Consider the following 23,188-nt stretch of genomic DNA (forward strand, 5'->3'; position numbering starts at 1 on the left):
ATACACAAGGTCCAGACGCACTCTCTAGGTACAGTCTTGGCCTTGTTACAGCCCGAGTATTGGCTAGTATCCCATGCACCCAGCCCACAGGAGGCAACGTCGCTTCTAAAGCCAAGACAGACGCCTCCAGTACAAGGTCCTGCCCCTTGGACTCTCAACGGCTCCAAGAGCGTTCACAAAGTGCGTGGCAGTGGCACATCCTCGCCTTCAAGGGGTGCACGTCCTATCTTATCTCGACAGCTGGCAGCCCCGTCAACCACCATAACCCTCCTCCAAGAACTGGGGTTCCTCATCAACTACATGAAATCCCACCTGATACCCACCCAGGGGATATCGTTCATCTGGGCAGTCATCAACACCACGCAGACCAAGGCCGTCTTACGGGACTACTAGATCGACGCCATGACATCCCTGGCCCAGTGCATCCCTGCCAGCAGCTCATCGTCAGCACGCTCCGGTCTTTGTTGTGCAGCACACCAGACTACTCATGTGATCCCTGAAAGGGCACCTCAGACGTCACTGGGACCAGTGTACCCAACCTCTGACTACCCACCTACTGGAGCTCAGGGCCTTAGGGAATGCCCTCGAAACCTTCAAACAGGCAGGGCAGTCCTCACCCAAACAGAAAACCAGGTGGCCTTGCACTATATCAACAAACAGGGAGGGACAGGGTCGACCTCGCTATGCAAGGAAGCTTGCCACATGTGGGAGTTCTCCAACTCCATTCAATGCCCCATCCAGGCAACTTACCTCCTGTGGGAGCAGAACGACCTGGCAGAAAGACTCAGCCACCAGCTGGATCCCGATGAGTGGTGTCTCAACCCAGCGGCGAAGAAGAAGATCTTCAGCACCTGGGGCACACCGAGCATCGACCTGTTTGCAACCGAACCGAACTCAAAATACTCGACCTTCTGCGCAAAGAGATCAACCCATCGCCGTCTCAGCCCCGACGGTCTGTCTGTGAGTTGGAACACCCTAAGTCCTGCAGAAGATTCTTCAGGACAGAGCAACAGTGATCATGATTGCCCTGTTTGGGCTCCTGCAACCATGGTTCCCGTTCCGGCAAGGGATAGCGGTTCACCCACCTCTCCCCGCTCCCGATCAGTGCAGTTCTCATTACACAACGCGGGAACCTTACCCTCCACCACGACCTGCGTTCCTTAGCCCTGACCGCATGGATGATGAGAGGATGAACCTACCACAAGACGTGGAGCACACTCTTATGGCAGCCAGAAGACCTTCAACCAGAAAACGCTATGGGTTGAAAGGGAGAAGATCCCGCTACCAGTGCACAGACACGTAGCGAGACCCCTACAACTGCCCCATACCGGACATCCTGCAGTACATACTGAGCTTATCTCAGGGGGACCTAAAACCCACTTCCATCAAGGTCCACCTAAGTGCAATCACGACATACCACGCTGGCCTAGACAGCAAACCAGTGTCGAGGCATCCAGTAATCACAAAATTTCATGAAGGGACTGTCCAATCTGCACCCACAGGCCAGACCACCACCGCCCGGATGGGACCTTAACTTGGTGCCGCATCATCTCACCTCGACCCCTTCAAACCTTTGGGGGAGGCAGATCCCGTATTCCTGGCTGGGAAAACCCTGACCATCGTGTCTACCGACACACTCCCTCATGAGAACAGGGTGGTACCCAGAACCCACCCCCGATTCTTGCCGAAGGTGGCTTCAGCGTGCCTCCCGGCACTCTACATCTCCCCACAGGGAGGCACACTGCCACCTCAGCAACACCTCCTGAACTGTGTGCGGGCCCTGACTATGCAGCAGATTAGACAAGCCTCAATTGTTCGTCTCCTACAACCAAAACAGACCAGGACTTCCGGCCACCAAACGCAGGCGCTCGCGCTGGATATAAGAGTGCATCCCCTTCACCTATAGAAAAGCGCAGCATCAACCGCAGGTGGGAGCCAACGCCCACCAGCGCAGAACCATAGCCAACACAACGGCACTTCTGCACCACACACCAATAGGGGACATCTGCGATGCAGCCACTTGGTCCTCCATGCACACCTTCACCAAGCACTACTGCCTCGACATAGCATTCCACGCTCCAAATGCATTCGGCTGAGCAGTCTTGGAAGTGGCTCTTCCCTCCCGGGAGGGACAGCAACCACTAGCAGAGCCTTGACAAACACTGATCAAGTAGGGGGTTATAAATATCGACAAACACTGTTCAAGTAGGGGGTTATAGATATTGATTAAGTAGGTCTTCCAGCACTCTTTCCTAGACTGAATGTGGAATAGGCAAGTATGAATTCTCACATGCAAGTACGATTTGTCACTGTTGACCAGTTGGTTTCTCACTGTTCATTGATTGTCATTGACCAGTTCATTGTTCTGTGAGTATTATTGCTCAGTTAACATAGCACTTTATCTAAAACCTTGTTTCCACAACTTTACCTGCTTTGCCTGATTACCCTGCCCGGCTCGGCCTCCACAGCCAGGCGAGGGATGCACAAAGCGCTAAGGCGCAGGTCCAGTCGGTACATCCTTCGGGTAGGGAGTCACCCATATGTGGCTGACTCATCCTGCTTGTCCTAGGAGAAAGTGTAGTTACTTACCTGTAACGTAGGTTCTCCGTGGACAGCAGGATAGTCAGCCACACAACCCACCCGCCTCCCCATACGGCCGACCCGGCCACAGCTAGGAACATCCTGGGGATTAGGGGGAAGCAGGGGGAAATGGGTAGGGCTTGGGCATGCCCAGTGGGGCCCGGGCACTGCACGTGCTCAGAGAAAAAAAAAAAAAAAAAATCTCTCTGAGCTATTGGAGAGCTTATCCGCAAATTGGGAGGTGTTGGGACAACACCCATATGTGGCTGACTATCCTGCTGTCCACGGAGAACCTACGTTACAGGTAAGTAACTACACTAAACTGGGTAAAGCTTTCCTGCCATTCCTCATCTGATGTAATCTCTCTGTCTAAGTAGTAGTCAGCTAATTCTGCAGTCTGAGTTTCAACTTGATCAGCAATCCTGCATCGGGGTCTAGTGAATTTCATCCCCATCTTTGGGACAAAACCAGAAATGGACTTGGGTTTCTCACCCCCCCTCCCCTACACACACACACACACACATACTTTAACCCCCTTCACTTCCACCTTCCAAAGCAATGTGTGCCAAACTTTCTGACCCAACATTCACTCATACTTTAATAATTCAACACCAAATTTCAAGCTCTCTGTGGCGGACAACCCCAAAAAACTTATCAAACTTTCTGAAATACTGCCCTTTGCTCACTATTGCCTTTTTCCACTTCTAATCATTCCATTTGCTAGACATTTATAATAAGGATTTATATAAACTATGCTGCTGCCAACTTGTACATAAGAATATAACAATTGCCATAATGGGACAAACCAAAGGTCCATCAAGCTTAGTTTCCTGTTTCCAACAGTGGCCAACCCAGGTCCCAAGTACCTGGCAGAAACCCAGAGTAGCAACAGTCCGGAGCTGAGATTGTGATGTCATAATTCCTCATTCCACCAATGCCTAAGAGCCAACCTCATCAGTGATGTCATAATGGCTCGACTGTCCTAGACTTGGCTCACATAAGAACAAAAGAATTGCTGTACTAGGGCAGACCAAAGGTCCATCAAGCCCAGTATCCTGTTTTCAACAGTGGCCCACCCAGGTCCCAAGTACCTAGCTAGATCCCAAGTAGTAAATTTCTTTTGAAAATCAACCTGAATATCTCCGTCTAATGTATACAAGAACAAACTTCCTTTTGAGCCTTCAGCTTTATTCTGTTAATTTTGCTTTCTTTGTTCTAGTAAATGATACACAAGAGATTGGAACATTAAAGGATATTAATGTAAGAAACCCCTCAACAGAGATCTGGAGGATTCATGAGCTAGATTCAAGCACTCGCTATAAGTTCTATCTCTCCGCTTGCACTTCTGCGGGTTGTGGTCGGCCTGTCACAGAGGAAGGCCTGACTATAATGCAAGCAAGTAAGTTATTCTGTGGCCTATAAGAGGAAAGCTAGTCATCTGGACTCTTTTTCCAGAATGATTACAATAATTCTCTCTGTGGAGTCTCACCTCCCAACATTCAGCTGGTGGCAGTCAGCCTTTTCTTAAAGGCTGATCGTTACCAGATAAAATTAACTCTTGATATTCAGGCCTTTTCTGGGCATCAGCTCTGGATATTAGATCATTCTGGGCAGCCATGCCGCTTGGAGCTTACGTAGGACCAGCCATTCAGCCGGGGCCACATAAGAGTTATGCGGGTGCCAGATGAATATTGGGGAGATAACTGCTTTAGCTTTACAAAATTTGAGACCCTCCAAGCTTGTCATCCCCTTCTCTTCCTCCCAGCCTGCAACCACAAGCAACGCCCTTCTACCCACCCTGAAATGCCTCTGCCTCCCTACCCCCTGCAATGTCTAGGTAGGAGCCCCTCTGTCTCCCTGGTGGTCCAGTGGGGGTGGAGGGAGGGTTGTTGGGAGTAGGAATGCAGCCCCTTGTGGCTTCTGTTCAAAACAGATGCAGTTGCCTCTCATGGCAACTTTTGGTACTCTATAAAGTGCAGCGGCCATTTTAAACAGAAGCCGAAAGGGGCAGGAATGAGGATGCTCTGCTCCTGCCCCCAGTGACCCTCACTAGACTACCAAGGAGGGAGGTTCAAAGAAGAGCAGCCAAAATGATAAAGGGGATGCATTTTAAGTGATAGCCACTGTTAGTGGCATTAGATGTCATAAGGTGCCTCTGTACGCGGGATAATGGGGGCCTTTTTCAAGGCACGCTTAGGCACATTCATTTTTTAAATAACGGTCTTTTGATTAAATCAATTAAAACCAATTAAGTTAGGCAGTGGTAGGGTGGATTTGAAAATGTATGTATAACCTGAATTTCTAACTTAAATTTTGCATAACTGAGGTCACTATTTTGAGACAAGTAAGTTATGCATACAGGTCTGACTCTACAAGGTTGGGGGCCCTAGGTCAAGTAACCCCTAGCACTTGGCTGTGTCTAATGCTAGCCCAGTGGAACTCTGCAGGAACAGGAAAGAATGTCAGAGTAGCTTGGCAGTGGGTGGGGCTTCTTTTCACCCTCCCTTATCTCCAGGAATGACCCATTAGCTCGTGTTTTCCAAACTGGACATTGCATGAATTTCAGAGTTTGTGTGTAACTTCTTTCTTATGTTCACTAGTGAAAAATCTCATATTCCTCTTCTCTTGCTCTGTTTAACAGCATACGTTGGGGCTTACGAGGGCGTCTCTACTCAAGGCTGGTTTATCGGACTCATGTGTGCTGTAGCTTTGCTCACACTTGTCTTGTTGGCTGTCTGCTTTGTTCATAGGAATAAAGGAGGAAAATATTCTGGTAAGTGATAGCTAAAAACCTTTTCATTTCAATAAAGGTATTTATTTATATTCAGCATTTCTCTGGTGTTCTATATTCATCGCTTCTCTTTATCATTCTCATGATTACCATCCAATTGTAGATCCAGAATCTTACTTTAATTGCTCTGGAACCTCTGAAAAATCTTATTGTAAACCACAAAGAATTCTTGTAGAAATTTTGTGAGATATAAGAAAATATGGCTGTTTGGGGGAGGATGGGCTGGGGAGGGCTTCAATGGCTGGGAGGATATAGATGGACTGGAGTAAGCTTCGACGGAGACTTCAGTAGTTGGAACCTAAGAACAGTACCGGGCAGAGCTTTAGATTCTTGCCCAGAAATAGCTAAGGAGAAAGAAACAGCCCCCCCTACCCCCAACAAATTTTTAGATTGAATCAGGTTGGGCAGACTAGATAGACCATTCGGGTCTTTATCTGCCGTCATCTACTATGTTATATGGTATGGTACGGCATCATATCGTACATTTGAAGACTGAAGCAATATGTCTAATACATTGCAGAGGTATTGCTTGAAGTCTAGGACAAAGTTTATGTTTATTAAAACTTGATATTCTCCATATTTCTTTCACAGGTTCTCCGCAGGGATCCCTCTTGATAACAGTAGTGAGGACTTTTTTAGCCCTTGATTCACTTTAAGATAACCATTGCATTCATCTTGGGAAGAAAGATGGGAAAATAGACAGGAAATCCCCAATAAGCAACTTGGAGTATGAACTTTTATCCAGTCAATGTAGAAAGACTGAAATTTAATGAGAAGACATCTTATCCAGTTAATTTTAGCTGACTTATCTGGTTAAGTTGAGCCACTGAACATAAAGTTAACTGGCTAAAGTTAAAAACTATGGGAAATCACTGGATGTCCAGTGCAGAGCAGGTAGTGTGGACAAATAGTGAACCAATCAGCAAAAGAAGGGCATGGAAGCAGTAGAAATGCCCCAATTTCTAGGTCCCCATCATTGCAGGGGAATTGATAGATTTATGCGTTTATGATTTCATTTCTATGTAAATGGGTTTCTACCAGAGCCTCTAATGTTTATAAATTTTTATCAACACAACTAATATACTACTTTGTTGCCTGGTTTCTGCTTTCTTCATGTTCTCATTCAATTCCTTCCATCCACTGTCTCTCTTCTCTCTGCGTCTTCCATTTGCTCTGTTACTGTGCCTCTCCCTTTCTCCCCCCTCCCAAATTGGTCTGGCACCCATCTTCTTCCCTCCGCTCCCCCCATAGTCTGGCATCTCTGTCTTCTTCCCTGCCAGCGTCCTTCTCCCCCCCATCTTCCCCATGTCCTGTCAGCATCCTTCTCCCCACTCTGCCTTCCACATGTGCTTTCAGTGTCCTTCTCCCCCCTGTCTTCCCCATGTCCTTTCAGCGTTCTTCTCCCCCCTGTCTTCCCCATGTCCTTTCAGCGTCCTTCTCCCCCCTCTGTCTTCCCCATGTCCTTTCAGCGTCCTTCTCCTCCCCGTCTTCCCCATGTCCTTTCAGCGTCCTTCTCCCCCCATCTTCCCATGTCCTTTCAGCGTCCTTCTCCACCCCTTTGTCTTCCCCATGTGCTTTCAGCGTCCTTCTCCCCCCTCTGTCTTCAGCATCCTTCTCCCCCCCCTCCCATCTTCCCCATGTCCTTTCAGCGGCCTTCTCCCCCCTCAGTTTTACCCATTTCCCTTAAGCGTCTTTTCTTCTCCACTCCACCTTTCCTCCCTTTCTCCCTCCCTGTCCCTTACCTTTGTGGCGCTTCCCCACCCGACCGACAACAGAACAGGCCCGGTCGGACAAACCTCCCTGCCCTGTAGCCGCGAATCTAAATTACCTTCTTACAGCAGCTGGAGCATTGAAGCTGCTGTAAGAAGGTAATTTAGATTCGCGGCTACAGGGCAGGGAGGTTTGTCGGCCGGGCCTGTTGTCGGTCGGTCTGGGGAAGCGCCAAAAAGGTAAGGGGACCTGACTGGCTGTGCACACTCCCCCCATGGCTGCAACTGGAGCGGACCGCCCCCCCCCCACTTTTGGTACGCCATTGCCTTCTCCCTACCTGCTCTGCCGCACTCAGCTGACCGGAAGTCTTCCCGATGTCAGCACTGACGTCGGAGGAAGGGAGAGCTTTGCTTAAGCCCTCCCTCCGACGTCAGCGCTGACATCGGGAAGACTTCCGTTCGGCTGTGTGCTGCAGTAGAGCAGGTAAGGAGAAGGAGACTAGCCTCGCGGCTCGAGTGCCATCCAACCCCGCAGGAACCCCGCGACCCTCGGAGGTGTCCCCATGGGATCCCCGCAACCCTAGGGGGCATCCCCATGGGATCCCCGCGACCCAAAAGGGGAACCCACGGGTCCCGCGGGATTCCCGTCATTCCCGTTCCCGTGCAGCTCTCTACTCTGTAGTCCTCCCCCAGCACATATACGTTCCTAGCTCATTTAATATTCTGGCTGGAGAAACGTTTGCAAAGAGCAGGGCTGATGAGCAGTGACATCACCACTCCATTCTTTCTGGGATATTAGGATGGCTCTCCCAGGCCATACTACTGGTACCACAATCATACTTAGCTATTTCCATGCTTTATGCATTCACATTTTCCCATTCCCCTCCCCCTTCAGGGTAGTTAGAAGAGCTGGGTGGCCAAGCTTCCCTTTCCCCCTCTGTAGCATAACTTTGCCTTTCCCTTACAAAACCCTCTGCAACTTCCAGTACTTTAGCTGCTTGGGGAATTTCTGTTTGTCCTTCTCTGGGTGGCAAAAAGCTACCTTTCCGTCTCTGTGGAGGGAATGTCCAGCCTGGAGTTGTGGCCTGGGCTCTAGCCTCAGCTGGGTTTAATTTATTTCCCTTCAGCTTCCCAGGTGTAGCCCCGCCCCCTTCTGGGTAGATTCTCGGTTTCACCGCTTGGTTTTACAGGGAAACTAATAATGGCCATTAGACTGTGGTTTGGGAGCCCTCTCTACTGGGTTTCCTGGTGGATAGCTCTCTTGTTTTAACCCTGCTTGTTTGACTCTACCTAAAACCCTATTCTCTGGCTGCTGAACTGGCTTAGCTTTAGGGATGGAGGGTTTTTCCTCGTGACAGGGGCTTCCCTGTCATAATATATTTTATGTGGATTATTAAATTTTATTTTTAATAAAGCCTGCATCTTGAACATCACCATTGGTTTTAATTAAAAGAGGAACATCATCAATTTTGCTAGCTTTAAAAATGAAAAAAAAACCATCTAACGGGCCAGGAGTTGAACTTACAACCTCTGGAAGATCAGTACAGCGCTTTTACTCATTGAATTGTACAAATTTGGTGGTAGGGTAACTTAGCATTAAAGAAGAATGAAAATCTGAAGAATGTCTTATGACTGATGGAAAATTGATCAAATGTGTTGAAAAGAGGTAGCTAAAGATTGGAAGGTGGCTAATGAAACACAGAGATCTAAAAGGTTTTCGTATAAAGAAATAAAACAAAGGAAATAAGACAATACCTTTTTTATTGGACTAAATACATTTTATGATGAGCTTTCGAAGGTAACCCTTCTCCTTCAGATCAGAAAAAAAGGTGGTACAGGAAATGACAGACTGGTAAACTTGATGTCAGTGCTGGCCAATATAGTTTATTCCGCCTTTAAACAAGGTGGATTACAAGCATACATAATAATAATAATAATAATTTATTCTTGTATACCGCCATACCGGGAAAGTTCAAGGCGGTTCACAAAAAGTAGAGCTAATACATACAATGCAGATAAAAATACATCAGATTAAAATAAGAAAAAAACTTGATAAAGTTTAAACATGATGCATTAAGATACCAATCTACCAAATAGTTTTGTCTTTAACAGTTTTCTGAAATCAAAATAGGAAGAAACCTCTAACATAATTTTTCCAAGCTATACATTCAATTTAGCGGCCTGAAATTAGAGAGTTCTCTCAAAGAACGTCTTGTAACGACAAGATTTTATAGGGGGATATGTAAACAGGTGCACTCCGCGTGTGTTCTTGTTAGAGTGATTCAAAGAAAAGTGAAAAACAAGATACCCAGGTGACATACCAAAAACTGATTTATAAGAAATACAAGAGAATTTAAACAAAATTCTAAACTCTATCGGTAACCAGTGAAGTTTCTGATAAAAAGGAGTGATATGCTTCCATTTTATAACACCAAAAATGAGGCAAACAGCAGTATTCTGAATCACCCTCAATTTTTTCAGAATTTTCTTGTAAGCACCTAAATATATAATATTGCAGTAATCAAGAATACTTAAGATTGAGGACTGTACCAATAAACGAAAAGAAGTTTCATCAAAATATTTCTTTATGGTGCGATAAATCAGTGTGTTGTTCCAATGTGAGATGTTTGTCCAGAGTCACACCCAGTATTTTTATGGATTGTTCTATATTGTAGTCCAAACCATTCACATGAATCATTGTTTCTTTGATCTTATTGTTGGGAGTTGCTAGAAAGAATTTAGTTTTTTCTGCATTTACATACTGGGACCAATTCTGTTCAATATGTTTGAGAGCGGCATTGCTGAAGGGTTAGAGGGAAAGGTTTGCCTTTTTGCGGATGATACCAAGATCTGTAACAGAGTAGATGCCAAGGAGAGAGTGGAAAACATGAAAAAAGATCTGCAAAAGTTAGAACAATGGTCTAACGTCTGGCAATTAAAATTCAATGCGAAGAAGCACAAATGGAGAGAGGGACCTTAGGGTGATTGTGTCTGAGGATCTAAAGGCAGCTAAACAGTGTGATAATGCGGTGGCTGTAGCCAGACGGATGCTAGGCTGTATAGAAAGAGGAATAACCAGCAGAAGAAGCGAGGTGTTGATGCCCCTGTATAGGTTGTTGGTGAGGCCACACTTGTTCAGTTTTGGAGACCGTATATGGCAAAGGATATGAAGCGGTCTAGAGGAAGGTGATGGAAATGGTAAGGGGTTTGAACCAAAAGAAGTATGAGAAGAGACTGGAAGACCTAAATACTCTGGAGAAGAGGAGGGGCAGGGGAGATATGATACAGACGTTTAAATACTTGAAAGGTATTAATATAGAACCAAATCTTTTCCAGAGAAGAAAAAATGTTAAAACTAGAAGGCAATGATTTGAGGCTGCAGGGAAGAAGACTTAGGAGCAATGTAAGGAAATTCTTCTTCACGAAGAGGGTGGTAGATGCCTGGAATGCCCTCCAGAGAGAAGTGATGGAAAGGAAAACGGTGATGGAATTAAAAAATGCGTGGGATAAAAATAGAGGATCTCTAATTAGAAAATGAAGGATGTAAATTAAAGAACTAAGGCAGACTTGCACGGTCTCTGTCCCATATGATTTGGTGTAGGATGGACTGAGGAGGGCATCAATGGGGACTCCACTAACTTGGAACCTGAGGATGTTACTGGCCAGACTTTATGGTAGATATCCTGCAAACAGGATGATTGGACAGACTGGAGTGAGCTTGGACGGCAACTTCAGCATTTGGAACATAGGACAATACCAGGTGAACTTTACAATTTATGACCCAGAAATATAAAAGAAGAGACAAGTTAATTTAATCATGTATTTTTAATGGATATAACTAATGGGCAGACTGGATGGACTGTTCAGGTCTTTATCTGCCATCATTTACTAAGTTACTATGTAATTACTGAACGCATTCTGCCTAATATTCAGTGCCATTTAACTGGCCAGAAACAAATCTTGGCCACTTAAATAACATTTGAACATAAGAATAGCCTTAGTGGGCCAATGGTCCATTTAGCCCAGTATCCCAATGTGTTGTGAACAAACAAGGTGCTAGCAATTATTATAAAAAGGAATTGTTAATAAGACTAAGAATATTATAATGCCTTTGAATTGCTCCATTGTGTTGAATTCTAGTTGCAATATCTTAAAAAAGATATAGTGGAATTAGACAAGGTTCAAAAAGGGGAACCAAAATGATAAAGGGGATGGAACTTCTCTCGTTAGGACTCTAGCTTGGAAAAGGGACTGCTGAGGGGGATATGATAGAGGTCTACAAAATCCCGAGTGGTGTCGAACTGACGGTTTATTGTTTTGAAAAGTAGTAAGGAAATGACATGGTAATACTTTCACTCAATTAATGGAACCTCAGAGATATAAAGGGTCCAAAGCCCATCTAGTCTGCTCCACAGGTCCTATTTCATGTTTGACTTTCTCCTCTGCATCTTCCTGGGCTTAGTCAACTTTGATTTTTCTAATGTGTGCAGAAAATAAAGCCTGTTTTTATTTTGCAGTAAAAGAAAAAGAAGATTTACACTCAGACCTTGATGCACGGTCTGTGACAGATGAACATTTTGGAGAATATAGGTAAATTAACATTCCCAAGCATTGGTTTACCTGGAATATCTTTACAAGAGATGAGTATCTGAGTTACTAAGTGAAGAAGGCGGCAGCAGCTCAAAATTATCCCTCCGCACAGCTGTAGAGCAGGGGTGCCCAAAATGTCGATCGCAAAGGCAATGCCAGTAAATCACTGAGCCAGTCTTCTTCCTAGTGTCTTTAGCATCTTTTAGCCGGGCGCCCGGCTGTCTTGCTCAGATGACACGCGTCCCCCTCTGCATCCTCCGTTCTTCCCTTTGGACCTACCACAATTGAAAGTTCATTACAGCAGCCTGCCATTGACCTCCATAGCACGTTCCCTCTGCTGCGGTCCCGCCCCTGATGTTAGAGGAGGTGCGGGACTGCGGCAGAGAGAACGTGCTACAAAGGCCGACGGCAGCCTGCTACGTTTGCTCTGCAGGCTGCCATAATTAACTTTCAACTGTGGTAGTTAGGCCCAGAGGGAAGAACGGAGACGAGGACAGTTGCAATCAAGAGGTAAAGCTGTGCCCATCGCAAGGGCCCTGGTGGGATGGGGGTTGCCTTAGAGATGTTGGATCGGGGGGGGGAAGAGGCAAAAGGACCTTAAGGAGGGGAGGTGGAAAGCAGCTTTGAACCAAAAACCTTGAACCAAAAGGGAGGGGGAAGACGGGGCAGATCCTGGACTACTAGAGTGGTTAGAGAGGGGAAACACCCTGAACCGAGGAAAGAGTGGTGCCAGGCCCTGGGGAGGGGGAAGACAGAGTGAGAGAGACAAAGACCTGGACCAATGTTAGTAGAAGGAAGATTGAGAGAAGGAGAAACCTGAAACCAAGGGGAGGCTGAAGAGAGGGGGTCAGATGTTAGCTATGGAAGGTGCAGACAGAGGGGAAGAGACCCTGAGGAAGAACAGAGAGATGCACGATCATAACAGAGAAGGGAGAGAGAAGGAGACATGTTGCCAATAAGGGTGGAGGAGAGAGGAAGAAAAGTTGGACTCCTGCAGGGACAGAGAGAGATGTTGGTTGGGGAATTGAACGAGGTCTGGAGGACAGAAGAGGTGCACACAGTATATATAATAAATAAATATGGGGGGTCTTTTACTAAGGTGTGCGAAATGCTAATGCATCCAAAGAATATACTGCATTAGCACTTAGCGTGCACTAGATCGGCCAGCGCACCTTAGTAAAAGAGGGGGTATATGTTTAGTGTTTTTATTGTTGACTTGGTCATTTTACAAGTAGCTCGCAAGCCCAAAAAGTGTGGCCACCCCTGCTGTAGAGTATAGGGGGGAACTTTGGGTAGAAAAGCACCAGCCTATAGTATATAAGTGGGAGCAGGCTGTCCAGTTACTAAAGTGCTCCCCTAAGTATATCCGTGTAATGAAAGGAGACAGCTCTACTTCTGTGTGTGGCACTCCCATCCTCCCCATCCCTTGGGGTAAATTTGGGTGACCCTCTTTAGCACCACCATTTACAGCCTAAGTGGATTGCAATGGAGGATTGAGTGACTTGTCCAGGGTCACAAGGAGCAGCATGGGATATGGCCAAAAGTGCTAATGCCCAATGTAAGATGGCAGCTGAATATTAGAAATAGTAGCTAGCCTGGCTACCATCTATGGCGTGCAACATAGGCAGTAAGTTTAGCAACCAGATGGATCCACATAAATATCAAGTCTATTTTTGGCCGCTATAACTTAGCCAGTCAATCAATGAATATCGACCTAACTGCCAACGTCAAAAGCAACCAAAACAAAGCCAGAAATTCAATGGCAGTCACTGGATATGGCTTGACATTGAATTTCAAGGTTCACCACTGACCGTAGCTCTAACACAATGAAGGGCCTTGCTCAATATTAGGGTGCTCAGCTCCTATGGTTTCCAATAAGTGTTGTATCTTCCTCTAAGTGCTAAAATCCATTCCTTTCTTGCTGAGCAATCCACCCTCTTCTCAAGTTGGGGGATGGGATGATATTTGAGACATTTCTTGGCCAACTCTTCATTTCTTCTTCTAGTGACAGTGATGAGAAACCTCTGAAAAGCAGCTTGCAGTCACTCAGCATGGACCTGAAATGCTCAGACAGTACAGATAGCCTTGGAGACTATGGTGATGGAGAGCACGGGCAGTTCAACGAAGATGGTTCTTTTATTGGAGCTTATACTGGATTGAAAGACAATGTAGAAGGAAATCGAAGATCTGCACTCATGTATCCCATCCACACATAGAGTCCATCCTTACACTGATACACACAGTGTCTGTTCCAAAGTGCAATGTCCCAGTTTCACTGTAGGAATCCTCAGGCTTTTTCCTACAGATTCCAACATGAAATCTTGAAGAAAATCTGTAACATGCCATTGTCACATAGGTAGAAAAAAAAATCTTTGTTTATTCCTGTTGTAGGCATCATAGCATCATCTGATTTTCTCTTTCTCTGGGTGGCAAGGGAGCACCTCCATTGCTGAGAGAGGGTTAGTTACTGGCTCCTCAGGAGACCATCACTATCAGTCATATTGCCATATGTAGGGACCTGCACTATAACAGAAATTTGCTTTACATTGAGTGACTGATGGCCATTTCAGGGCGACATCTTTTGATTAGTGAAGTTCAGGGCTGAATCAGAGGCATGCTTCAGAAAGTCAGAATAAAGGTCCTTTAAGCACTGCATCTTATTTCTAACAGTGGCTAAACCAGGTTAAAAGTACCTGAAGGATCACAAATTATAAATCCATCCTTTGTTACTTACACTATCTGGCCAAAAATGGTGTATTGCTCTTTTCTACAGGAATTTGGGTGAACCTAGCTCTGTCTACTCCTTTCACCACATCTGGCATGAAAAGGTTCTGTCTTCCTGTGCCAAAACTCTGAATGACCTTATTTCACAGCTGTTCAAGACTTCAGCATACAGAAAGCTTCTGCATAAGGAAAGTTATTGTCCATAAGCGAAGCTATCATAGGACACATGCTCCAGAGACTATACAGGTCACCTAAATTTGAGTGTGCAGGGCAGATGCAAATTAACAAACTAATTACTAGCATTAATTAACACTAATTTAGATTTACACATGCATCTGCCTATGCGAGTCCAAAGTGTCTCAGGTGCCATGGGAGGGGTATGGGCCTTCCTAAAAATTAGGCACAGTTTTCTAGAACTCCCAACTTACATGCCAGGATTTACTCTGGGTTTCAGCAGCAGGAAGTCCTTCTGCTGAAAGCTGGGCACAAGAATCTTCTATAAAGAGCATTTTGTATGGACCACCTTTTATATAATATGGGGCTGATATTCAGACCTTGGGAGGGAAGCTGGCTAACTCTCGCCTTGACACTTAGCCCCCATATTAAGTGGCGGACAGTTTCTGGTGACCAGAATAAAAAATCTGGTCTATTTGGTCTATTTTTGGCCGGCTGAGTCAGCTAAATCAATTTTAAGCACTGGCCAGTTAAGTCATAGTGGCCAAAGGTAGACCAGCTAACTGCGCGGCCCAATTTAGCCACTAAATTTTGACTGGTCGGCACTTAATATTGGTGGCTATTGTGTGATATAGCCAGCTTAAGTTTTAGCTGCTAAGCGCTAATATTCAGCAGAGAAAGCCAACGACCTCCAAACACCATGCTCCTGGCTGGTTAAATAGCGTTGAACATCAGGTGGTATGAATTGTGCACAGATCTTTCCAGCACCTACATCTGAGTGCAATTTCCTGAATTCAACCCATGATACTTTCTGAAGACGAGTGCTCTAATTGCAGGAGATAGTCAAAGAAATTTGGCTATTAGAATCTATGCCATACAACTTCACTGGTCTGTACAGAAGTGCAATGTCATTCATACTTTAATAATTACAAACATGCATAGTCTTTCCAGTGATAAATGATGTGGCATCAAGACTGACATTTCCATACCGAGTGTCAACTTTTCAGAAGGAAAGGGCACAATAATTTTACCAAGTTTGCATATGTACTGGAGACAGTTGTCTAATCTTAAACTGGAGGATCCCTGTTCTACTAGGCCTCTGTTTTTACCTTGACAATTCCTCTTGCAAAATTTTGAGCTTTCAGTTCCGTGGAACGAGCCGTTATCATTCAAGCAATAGTCTCTGGTACAATCCTTCCAAGACCAGTCTGGTGCACCCTGAATCCCATTTGTAGATATCCCTATTCTGTAATGGTTTGGATTCCCTCAACTTATGGGTTATGTACATCATTTGGTTCTAGGATTAGATTGTAGAAATGACATCATAGAAGTTATTTGTATTGTGAAATTCTTGCATGTGGAATACAGTTTTGGTGCTAGAGAAAATGGGATTCTGCTCAAGCTGTGATCTTTTTTTGTTCAACCAACGAACATTATCCAAAGATGACATACATCCAAAGAGATCCTTTCTTTAAAGGTTACTTTTCATAGACTGAAAAGGTTGTCATAGTAACGCAGTAAAAACTGGTAAATAAAAACCGGCATGGTACTTCTAGACTGCTCAGCAAGGTGGCTCTCACTGGAAATCATGCAGGTTTCATCCCATTTGCTGTACTTTGATCCCATCCTCTTGCTAGATAGGTATCATCTCATAGGGAGAGGAGGAGATAGTGGATGTTGTGGATGGGCCATTTGGCCTTTATCGGCCATCCTGTTTCTATGTTCATGGAAGATCATTCAACAACTCCCTGCTATAGTAATGAGGCTGAGAATCCTACCCCCAGATATCTCACACCTGTATTGATGGGGTTGGAAGAAGTTAGCCCGTTCATAGGAGCCTTTAGTGGACACAAGGTTTCTTTAATAGGTTCCAAAGCACAACCAGTCACCAGTATCACGGTGTTGCATTCTTGAGGTGGAGGTGGGGGTGGAGATAGGATGAAAATGTCTGGTTACATTTTGTGTTGGTTGTAGAAGTGTCTTCTGTGCTATTAGGGCTCCTGAACTTTGAGTGACTTTGTAGAAAGGGTTTTGACTTCAGATTGTTCCCTTTTCTCTAGTTTTATGCACACTATGTTTATCATAAACTTGTTAATAGATCTTCATGTGCCAGTTTTAGCATTCCTTCTCATTTTTTTCTGATTCCTTAAAGTGAGTTTTTCAAAGAACCAAAGTCCATGATCCCAAGGGAAAACATACAGTAACACTCAGACACTCCAGTCATTGGATAAGTCTCTCTTCTCTGTACCCTTTTCCTCTACAGCCAACTCCAGACTCCGTCCCTTCTATCTTGCTACACCCTATGTCTGGAACAAACTGCCTGACTCAATACACCAAGCTCCATCTCTGTCAGTCTTCAAATTCAGACTCCTTCTAAGCACCAATATCTGTCTTATCATCCCCTCTGTAATTCCCCCACCTGAGCAGTTTGTTTCTCTTGATTAGATTGTAAGCTCAGGACTGTCTCTTCTGTGTTTTGATGTACAGTGTCTAGTAGAAATGATAAGTAGTAGTAGTAACATTGAAAAGAAAATGCAAAGAAATAAGTGGATCCTTTTCAATTAACGGGAGGTGTGAAATGGATCTCTTGGAGACAGCACTGTTATCTGCCCACCCCAATCTAATGTTGTACAGCTTCATTATCGGCTGATTCAAGGCAAAAACAAGTGCATAGGATGAGGCTTCTCAGCATGGGCACAAAGAAATCAGATTTCAGGATCGGGACCCTAATTTTCAAATGGAAGAAACACAAGTCTGCTTCATCAAATCTACACATTGGCTCATGCTCATTTGGATCTGGGTTCTGCACAAGTAATTGAAGAGGTTATTGGGCTTAAAACGAGCTAAGAAATGTCTTGTTTTCTAGCTTGGCTCTTTAATTGGATCCCTGTGGATGTCCAGGTTTGTAAAGTCCAGCATGATGTGTTTTCAGCTGCAGCCCATCATTTACCCATTGAAATATGTTTATTCAAATGTCATTTCTTACATGAAGGTCACAGAGGTTTACTCACAAATAAAAATAGACCCAAATAACTATAGGACAGAAATAATCATCCAAGGACATAGAAAAAAATTTGCACTTACAGTAGAAGTTTAAAACTATGAGTGATGCTGGACTTCTTCGTAAAATGGCTTTTTCTGCCTGATGTGCTGTAAATGTCACATCTCTTTTCTGTGGCCTTATAAATATTTTATGAAAGACTTCATGTTCAGTGATCTGTTTGTAAAATACCCAGGAAATTGAGCACGTCCTGACTTGGACAGCCCTTTTTCCTCTTAAACCACCACCTGTCACACCCATCTTTAATCGGTGCATAAAACAAAAAAAGAGGGAAGAGGGAACTGCATAAAGGAGGAAATGAACTGAAGGATGGGGATAGGATGGTTGAAGGTGGCTTGGAAATGGCAAAGAAGCAAACGGAGGGTGGGATAAAGAGAGATGTGGTCAGAGAAAGATATCCATGGAAGGGGTCAGTGGGGGATGGGCAGAGAAGGGTTGGAAAGAAAGACAAATTGATGAGAAGACTAAGGAGGAAAAACAGAGCAGGGAGGCTGATTGATATGGAAAAGGCTAAACCAGAATAAAAAGGTGAGGAGTTAAGCGAAATGAATGAATGAAGAAACAAAGTCCTGGGAAAAAAGATTCTTTGTGATTTATCCTCTGCTACAGAGACACGTTTCCTAGAAAACATTCCTCTGGGGGAATAGCCTGAACTGAGGGTGGACCTGGAGCAGAACAAGGCAGTGGCTCTTCCTACTCTCTTTCTGCCTACAAATTAAGCCCTACCTATATTGACCTATCCTTCGGAGATTGGTTCAGAGGAAGTAATGGAGCTGCAGTAGACCAATCTCTGAAACAGTGTGAAGCATTCTCCTGTCCTGGATTTCACAGTGTCTCCTGCTGAAATGTATGTATCCACAAAAAAACAGCATCAAAATACCCTAGTTATATCCCAATAACAGTCTTTTCACAGTCCAATCAGAACCTAATTGGGAGATGGCTTCTATTATTTGGATAGATATTGGAAAGAGGAGGTTATACACCTCAGGTGACTTATTTGACCTCTTACACTGAGTTCAGTTGTCTTGCGTCCAAAGGTCACATCCAGAGGAAATGCTTATCTCTCTACCCTACTGCTCTTTGCCTGACCTTCAATGTATATTTTTGATACCAGCAAATTTTTCATTCATTAATTAATTTTACAAATAGTGTGCGATGTGATTGAATCATTGTGCATCATAATGTGATTTTTTTTTTTGTAAGGACGGGCTGTTATATGCAACAACATGGAAAATGTCAACATGTTGCTTGTCATCAACAAATGAAAACAAGCAGAAAAAAAAATTAAATTTCAAGATTGTTTTTGTTTGCTGATAGCAGTGCACCTGCTTTCCAATGAATGCACTCTATGGGCCTGATTCTCAAAATGGCATCCCAATTGTAGGCAGTGGTAGGCATCCTTTGGCCATCTAACAGACCAATTGGGATGCATGTTTTGGGTTTTTTCATCAATGTGGCGAAAGACGCCTACAATGTAGGCATCTAACTCGCACCTTCAGAGGCATCTAGGCATGCCTAAGGACAGCACAGGCTTACGCTGGAAGTGGCCTTAGCCGTCCGTAGGCGTGAGACACCTTAAAAGTAGACCTATAAAATGCTGGCCTACATTTAAGGTGTCTGTACCAAAAAATAGATGTGATTCTGGACATTGCGCCTACTGCGCCATGCGTTAGATGCCTTTTTTCAGGCACCAACTGTGACCGTTGCTGTTTCCAGAATCAAGCCCCATGTTCAAAGGTGTGCACTCTTTTCTCTGAAACCATTGTGCATGGGTGATGGTGTGTGCATGAACGGACGGTTTCCAAAAGAGTGCACAGTGGAAGGATCACACACTCGGCAACTTTGCTTCCATGATGACAAACAAAAAGTAACATTTCCAGCAATGATATGAAATGAAATTTTCTGGCTGCCCAGTCCTAATTTTTTGATGTAAGTAGACACATGAATATATTCATTGGAAACATCCAGTCAAAAACTCTATGTAGCTCAATTTTTGATATGTAGAGAATGGTGTGTTTTGGTTTTGTCGATAAAATAAAGAAAGTTGAATGTGAAACATTTTGTTTCTTCTTATTTTAGTAAAATGCATCTATTTTTTTCTGGGCCAGAAAGATGATGACGGCTCAGTGAAGTTCTGAAGCTGTTCTGTATGAACAAGCCCCAACAGACACAAACTCCAAGAGCAGTTAGCACTATAGAATAAGTGAATGAAGACTGCATGAGGAAAGAATGTGTTCTTTGTAAAGAAAAAAAGGAAGTCCGAAGAACAGTCCGTACCCCTGGATAGTTCAGCAATAGGGCTGCAGTTAAGTATTCCCTTTCCTTCTGAGAGAAGAAGGACGCAGGTTTCCAGCTTTGATTCTGGCCAAGAGCCACTATCTCTATAGATGAATTGGACTCAAAGACAAAGACATTAAATGCAGGGAAATGACTTACATCACTATCTCCAGTATCAATGCCTCTAGTGTCTACTGTTAGTTCTGTTACTAGTGAAAAACTTATAACACTTCAGGATGTCTGGAAAGTAGTGAACAGAATAGAGAACTCCCTTCAGGGCACAGTTGTTAAGCTATGTCAATTTTCAACTGAGATTACTAATAAAGTAACTAACCATGAAGCTCAATTAGCTTTAGTAGAAAAAAGAGTGGATAAATTAGATGCATTTGTTATGGTAATGCAATCATGTTTAACTTCTAGTATGAAAGATAACACTGTTTTGCATTTACAAATGGAAAATGCCAGGAGATCAAAAAATTTTAGATTCTTAAATTTCCCTATATCTCATTTTCTTTCACCTTTAGAATTGTTAAAAATGTATATGAAAGATATTCTTCACTATACGCAGGTTGAAGGATTTATGCCTAATAACCTTTATTATATCCCAACTGGTACTAAGGTTATTGGTAAAGAAGGAGGTTTCGATCAAGTGGTATCTCCTGACAGTCTAAATTTATCCCAGTTCTTAGAATCATCTAAAGATTATATAGCTAGGAAGAGCTTACAACCTAACTTAGACAGAGAGACACGACATTTAGGGTTGGGGATACAGAACCCAAGGTAAAAGGAGTTAGGAGTCGAAAGCACTCTCAAAGAGGTGGGCTTTTAACTGGGCCTTGAACACTACCAGAGACAGAGTCCACATATGGATCAAGGAGGATGAGGACGGAGCAGAGACCTCATATTGACTTGGCCAGAAGCAGGTCATTGGAGACTTTAGCAAGGGCAGTTTCTGTAGAATGGAGGGGGTGAAAGCCCGATTGAAGACCTGCCTGCCTGTCCCCCCCTTAAAGGCCTGTCCCCCCCCTTGAAGGTCTGCACCCCCCCCCCCCCGAAGGCCTGCACCCCCCTGAAGGCCTGTCCCCCCCCCTTGAAGGCCTGTCCCACTCCCTTGTAGGCTTGTCCCCCCCTTGTAGGCCTGTCCCCCCCTTGAAGGCCTGCCTGCCTGTCCCCCCCTTGAAGGCCTGCACCCCCCCGAAGTCCTGCACCCCCCTCCCCCTTGAATGCCTGCCTGCCCACCCGCCCCACCCCGAAGGACCGCTCGCCCCCCTGGCCTCCCCGCACCACCTATGAAGCAGCACTACCTATGCTCCCGGCCTTGCCGTTCAGTCCCCACCACCACCACCACCCCCGAAGGACCGCTCGCCCCACTGACCTTCCTGCACCACCTATGAAGCAGCCGCAGCAGGATCGCAGAGGAGGGGCGGGACCGCGGCGCAGGAAGCAGCGCCCAAGCAGCTCAGGGATAGCTGACCTCGCGATCCTGCTGCTTGCTGCTTCACAGGTGGTGCAGGAAGGTCAGTGGGGCGAGCGGTCCTTCGGGGGTGTGGGGGGACTGAACGGCAAGGCCGGGAGCACCCCTTCAGGGCTGGCACCCGGGGCGGACCGCCCCTCCCGCCCCCCCCCCCTGGTACGCCACTGCAAACAGCTTACTGGACGTATGTCCTTCCAAGACCTTGAAAGCAGCTACACTAGATTTTAAAAAGGATCTCTTTAACTGGATAGCAACCACTATCACTGAAGGAACATTCCACAAGGAAATGGGTCACATACTAATCACACCCATTCCTAAAGACCAAAAAAACTCACTAGCCCTAAAAACCAACTATAGACCGATAGCAAGCATCCCCTTATTCACCAAACTGCTCGAAGGACTGGTCAACATGGAGTTAGTGGACTATTTAGACAAATTTAACATACTCAGTGCATACCAATCGGGATTCAGAAAAGGTTTTAGCACTGAGACAGTCCTAGCCTCGATCCTTAACCACCTATATGGCTTATTCAGCAAAGGAACAAGTGCTCTGATTCTACAACTAGACTAGTGCAATCGCTAGTGCTTTCTACACTGGACTACCATATTTTCACGCATATAACGCACGCGTTATATACGATTTTACAAACTGAGTATAACCATGCGCGTTATATTCGTGAGCGCGTTGTACAAATTTTTTTTTACATAGTTCCCCCCCCCCGACGTCCGATTCACCCCGCAGGACCGCTCACACCCCCAGCCTGAAGGACCGCTCGCACCCCCACAGCCTCCCCCCCCCCATCACGGAGAAGCTGCCTACCGTTGTCCTGCTGCTTCCTCTGCTGGCGGTCCCGCCCCTTCTCTGAGCCCTGCGTCTGCGCTGCTTCCTCTTCCGGCGGTCCCACCCTTTCTCTGACATCAGAGAATTACTGGCTGCAAATACAAAACCTTTCTGGATAGAACTTTTATGTACCAAGCAAACAAACAACAACACTGGTTAGACAACTATATCAATGGAGCAAGACTGACCTATGACGCCTTTAGAAAAGCCATAAAAACTGCCTTATTCGACCTAAAAAGTACCTACACCAAACACTAAATATGTCCTCTCCTGCATATAAATCTGAAACATCTGAAACTTCTAACATTTGCTAACAATCGATATATTGTATTTCAACTGCCTTTTTAAGATTCTGTGAACCGCCTAGAAATCTCATGACTATGGCGGTATAGAAGAAATAAAGTTATTATTATTATTAGGTACACACACAGACAAGTTCCTGCCTGATTTTAAGTATTCTCAGGCGGTCAGGGTGGAAGAGAGCGTACGTCCACATAAGGCCTGATATTCAGTGGGCTGGCTGCCATATTAAGGTCTAGATTCACTAAACTCACCGTTGTTGGGCGATCCGTGGCCGAATCTTGCTGAGCAACCGATTCACAACAGACTCTGCATGCAAATATTGTGATCAGACACATGCTATAGATGCGATCTGCACAAGCGAGATCAAAACAAAGGGGGAGGGGTGGCTGCAGTTTATTTGAGTGGACATTTCAATGGAACAGAATACGCTTTTAACCCATGGGTTAAAACCACAGGCTCGCAGGGTGGCAGAGAGCAGGAGTCGGCAGGGACAAACTGGGATTCCTATTTTTAGTGGCATAATCTGTTTCCCCACTTTTGCTGAATAAACATCTAAGTGGTGACTGACGAGGGGATAATTTTATTTTTGTTCATAAATTGCACTATATGTGCAAAAGATGTCTTACAAAATTTGAACAACATGACTGAACATGCTTATATGCAA

General features: G+C 44.9%; 1 protein-coding gene across 2 annotated transcripts in view; it reads left to right on the plus strand.

The window, feature by feature from the left end:
- The window catches only part of CHL1 (cell adhesion molecule L1 like), a 126,396-nt gene extending 106,831 nt beyond the window's left edge, over positions 1-19,565 (plus strand). For both annotated transcript variants that reach the window (XM_033926532.1, XM_033926531.1), the window contains exons 22-25: positions 3,800-3,979; positions 5,222-5,353; positions 11,598-11,670; positions 13,676-19,565. In XM_033926532.1, the coding sequence (XP_033782423.1) occupies positions 3,800-3,979; positions 5,222-5,353; positions 11,598-11,670; positions 13,676-13,886 (596 nt within the window). In that variant the 3' untranslated portion in view covers positions 13,887-19,565. The remainder of the gene's footprint in view (positions 1-3,799; positions 3,980-5,221; positions 5,354-11,597; positions 11,671-13,675) is intronic.
- The last annotated feature ends 3,623 nt before the right edge of the window (positions 19,566-23,188 follow it).

Source organism: Geotrypetes seraphini, chromosome 17, assembly GCF_902459505.1.
Source record: "Geotrypetes seraphini chromosome 17, aGeoSer1.1, whole genome shotgun sequence".
NCBI classification, from domain to species: Eukaryota; Metazoa; Chordata; class Amphibia; order Gymnophiona; family Dermophiidae; genus Geotrypetes; species Geotrypetes seraphini.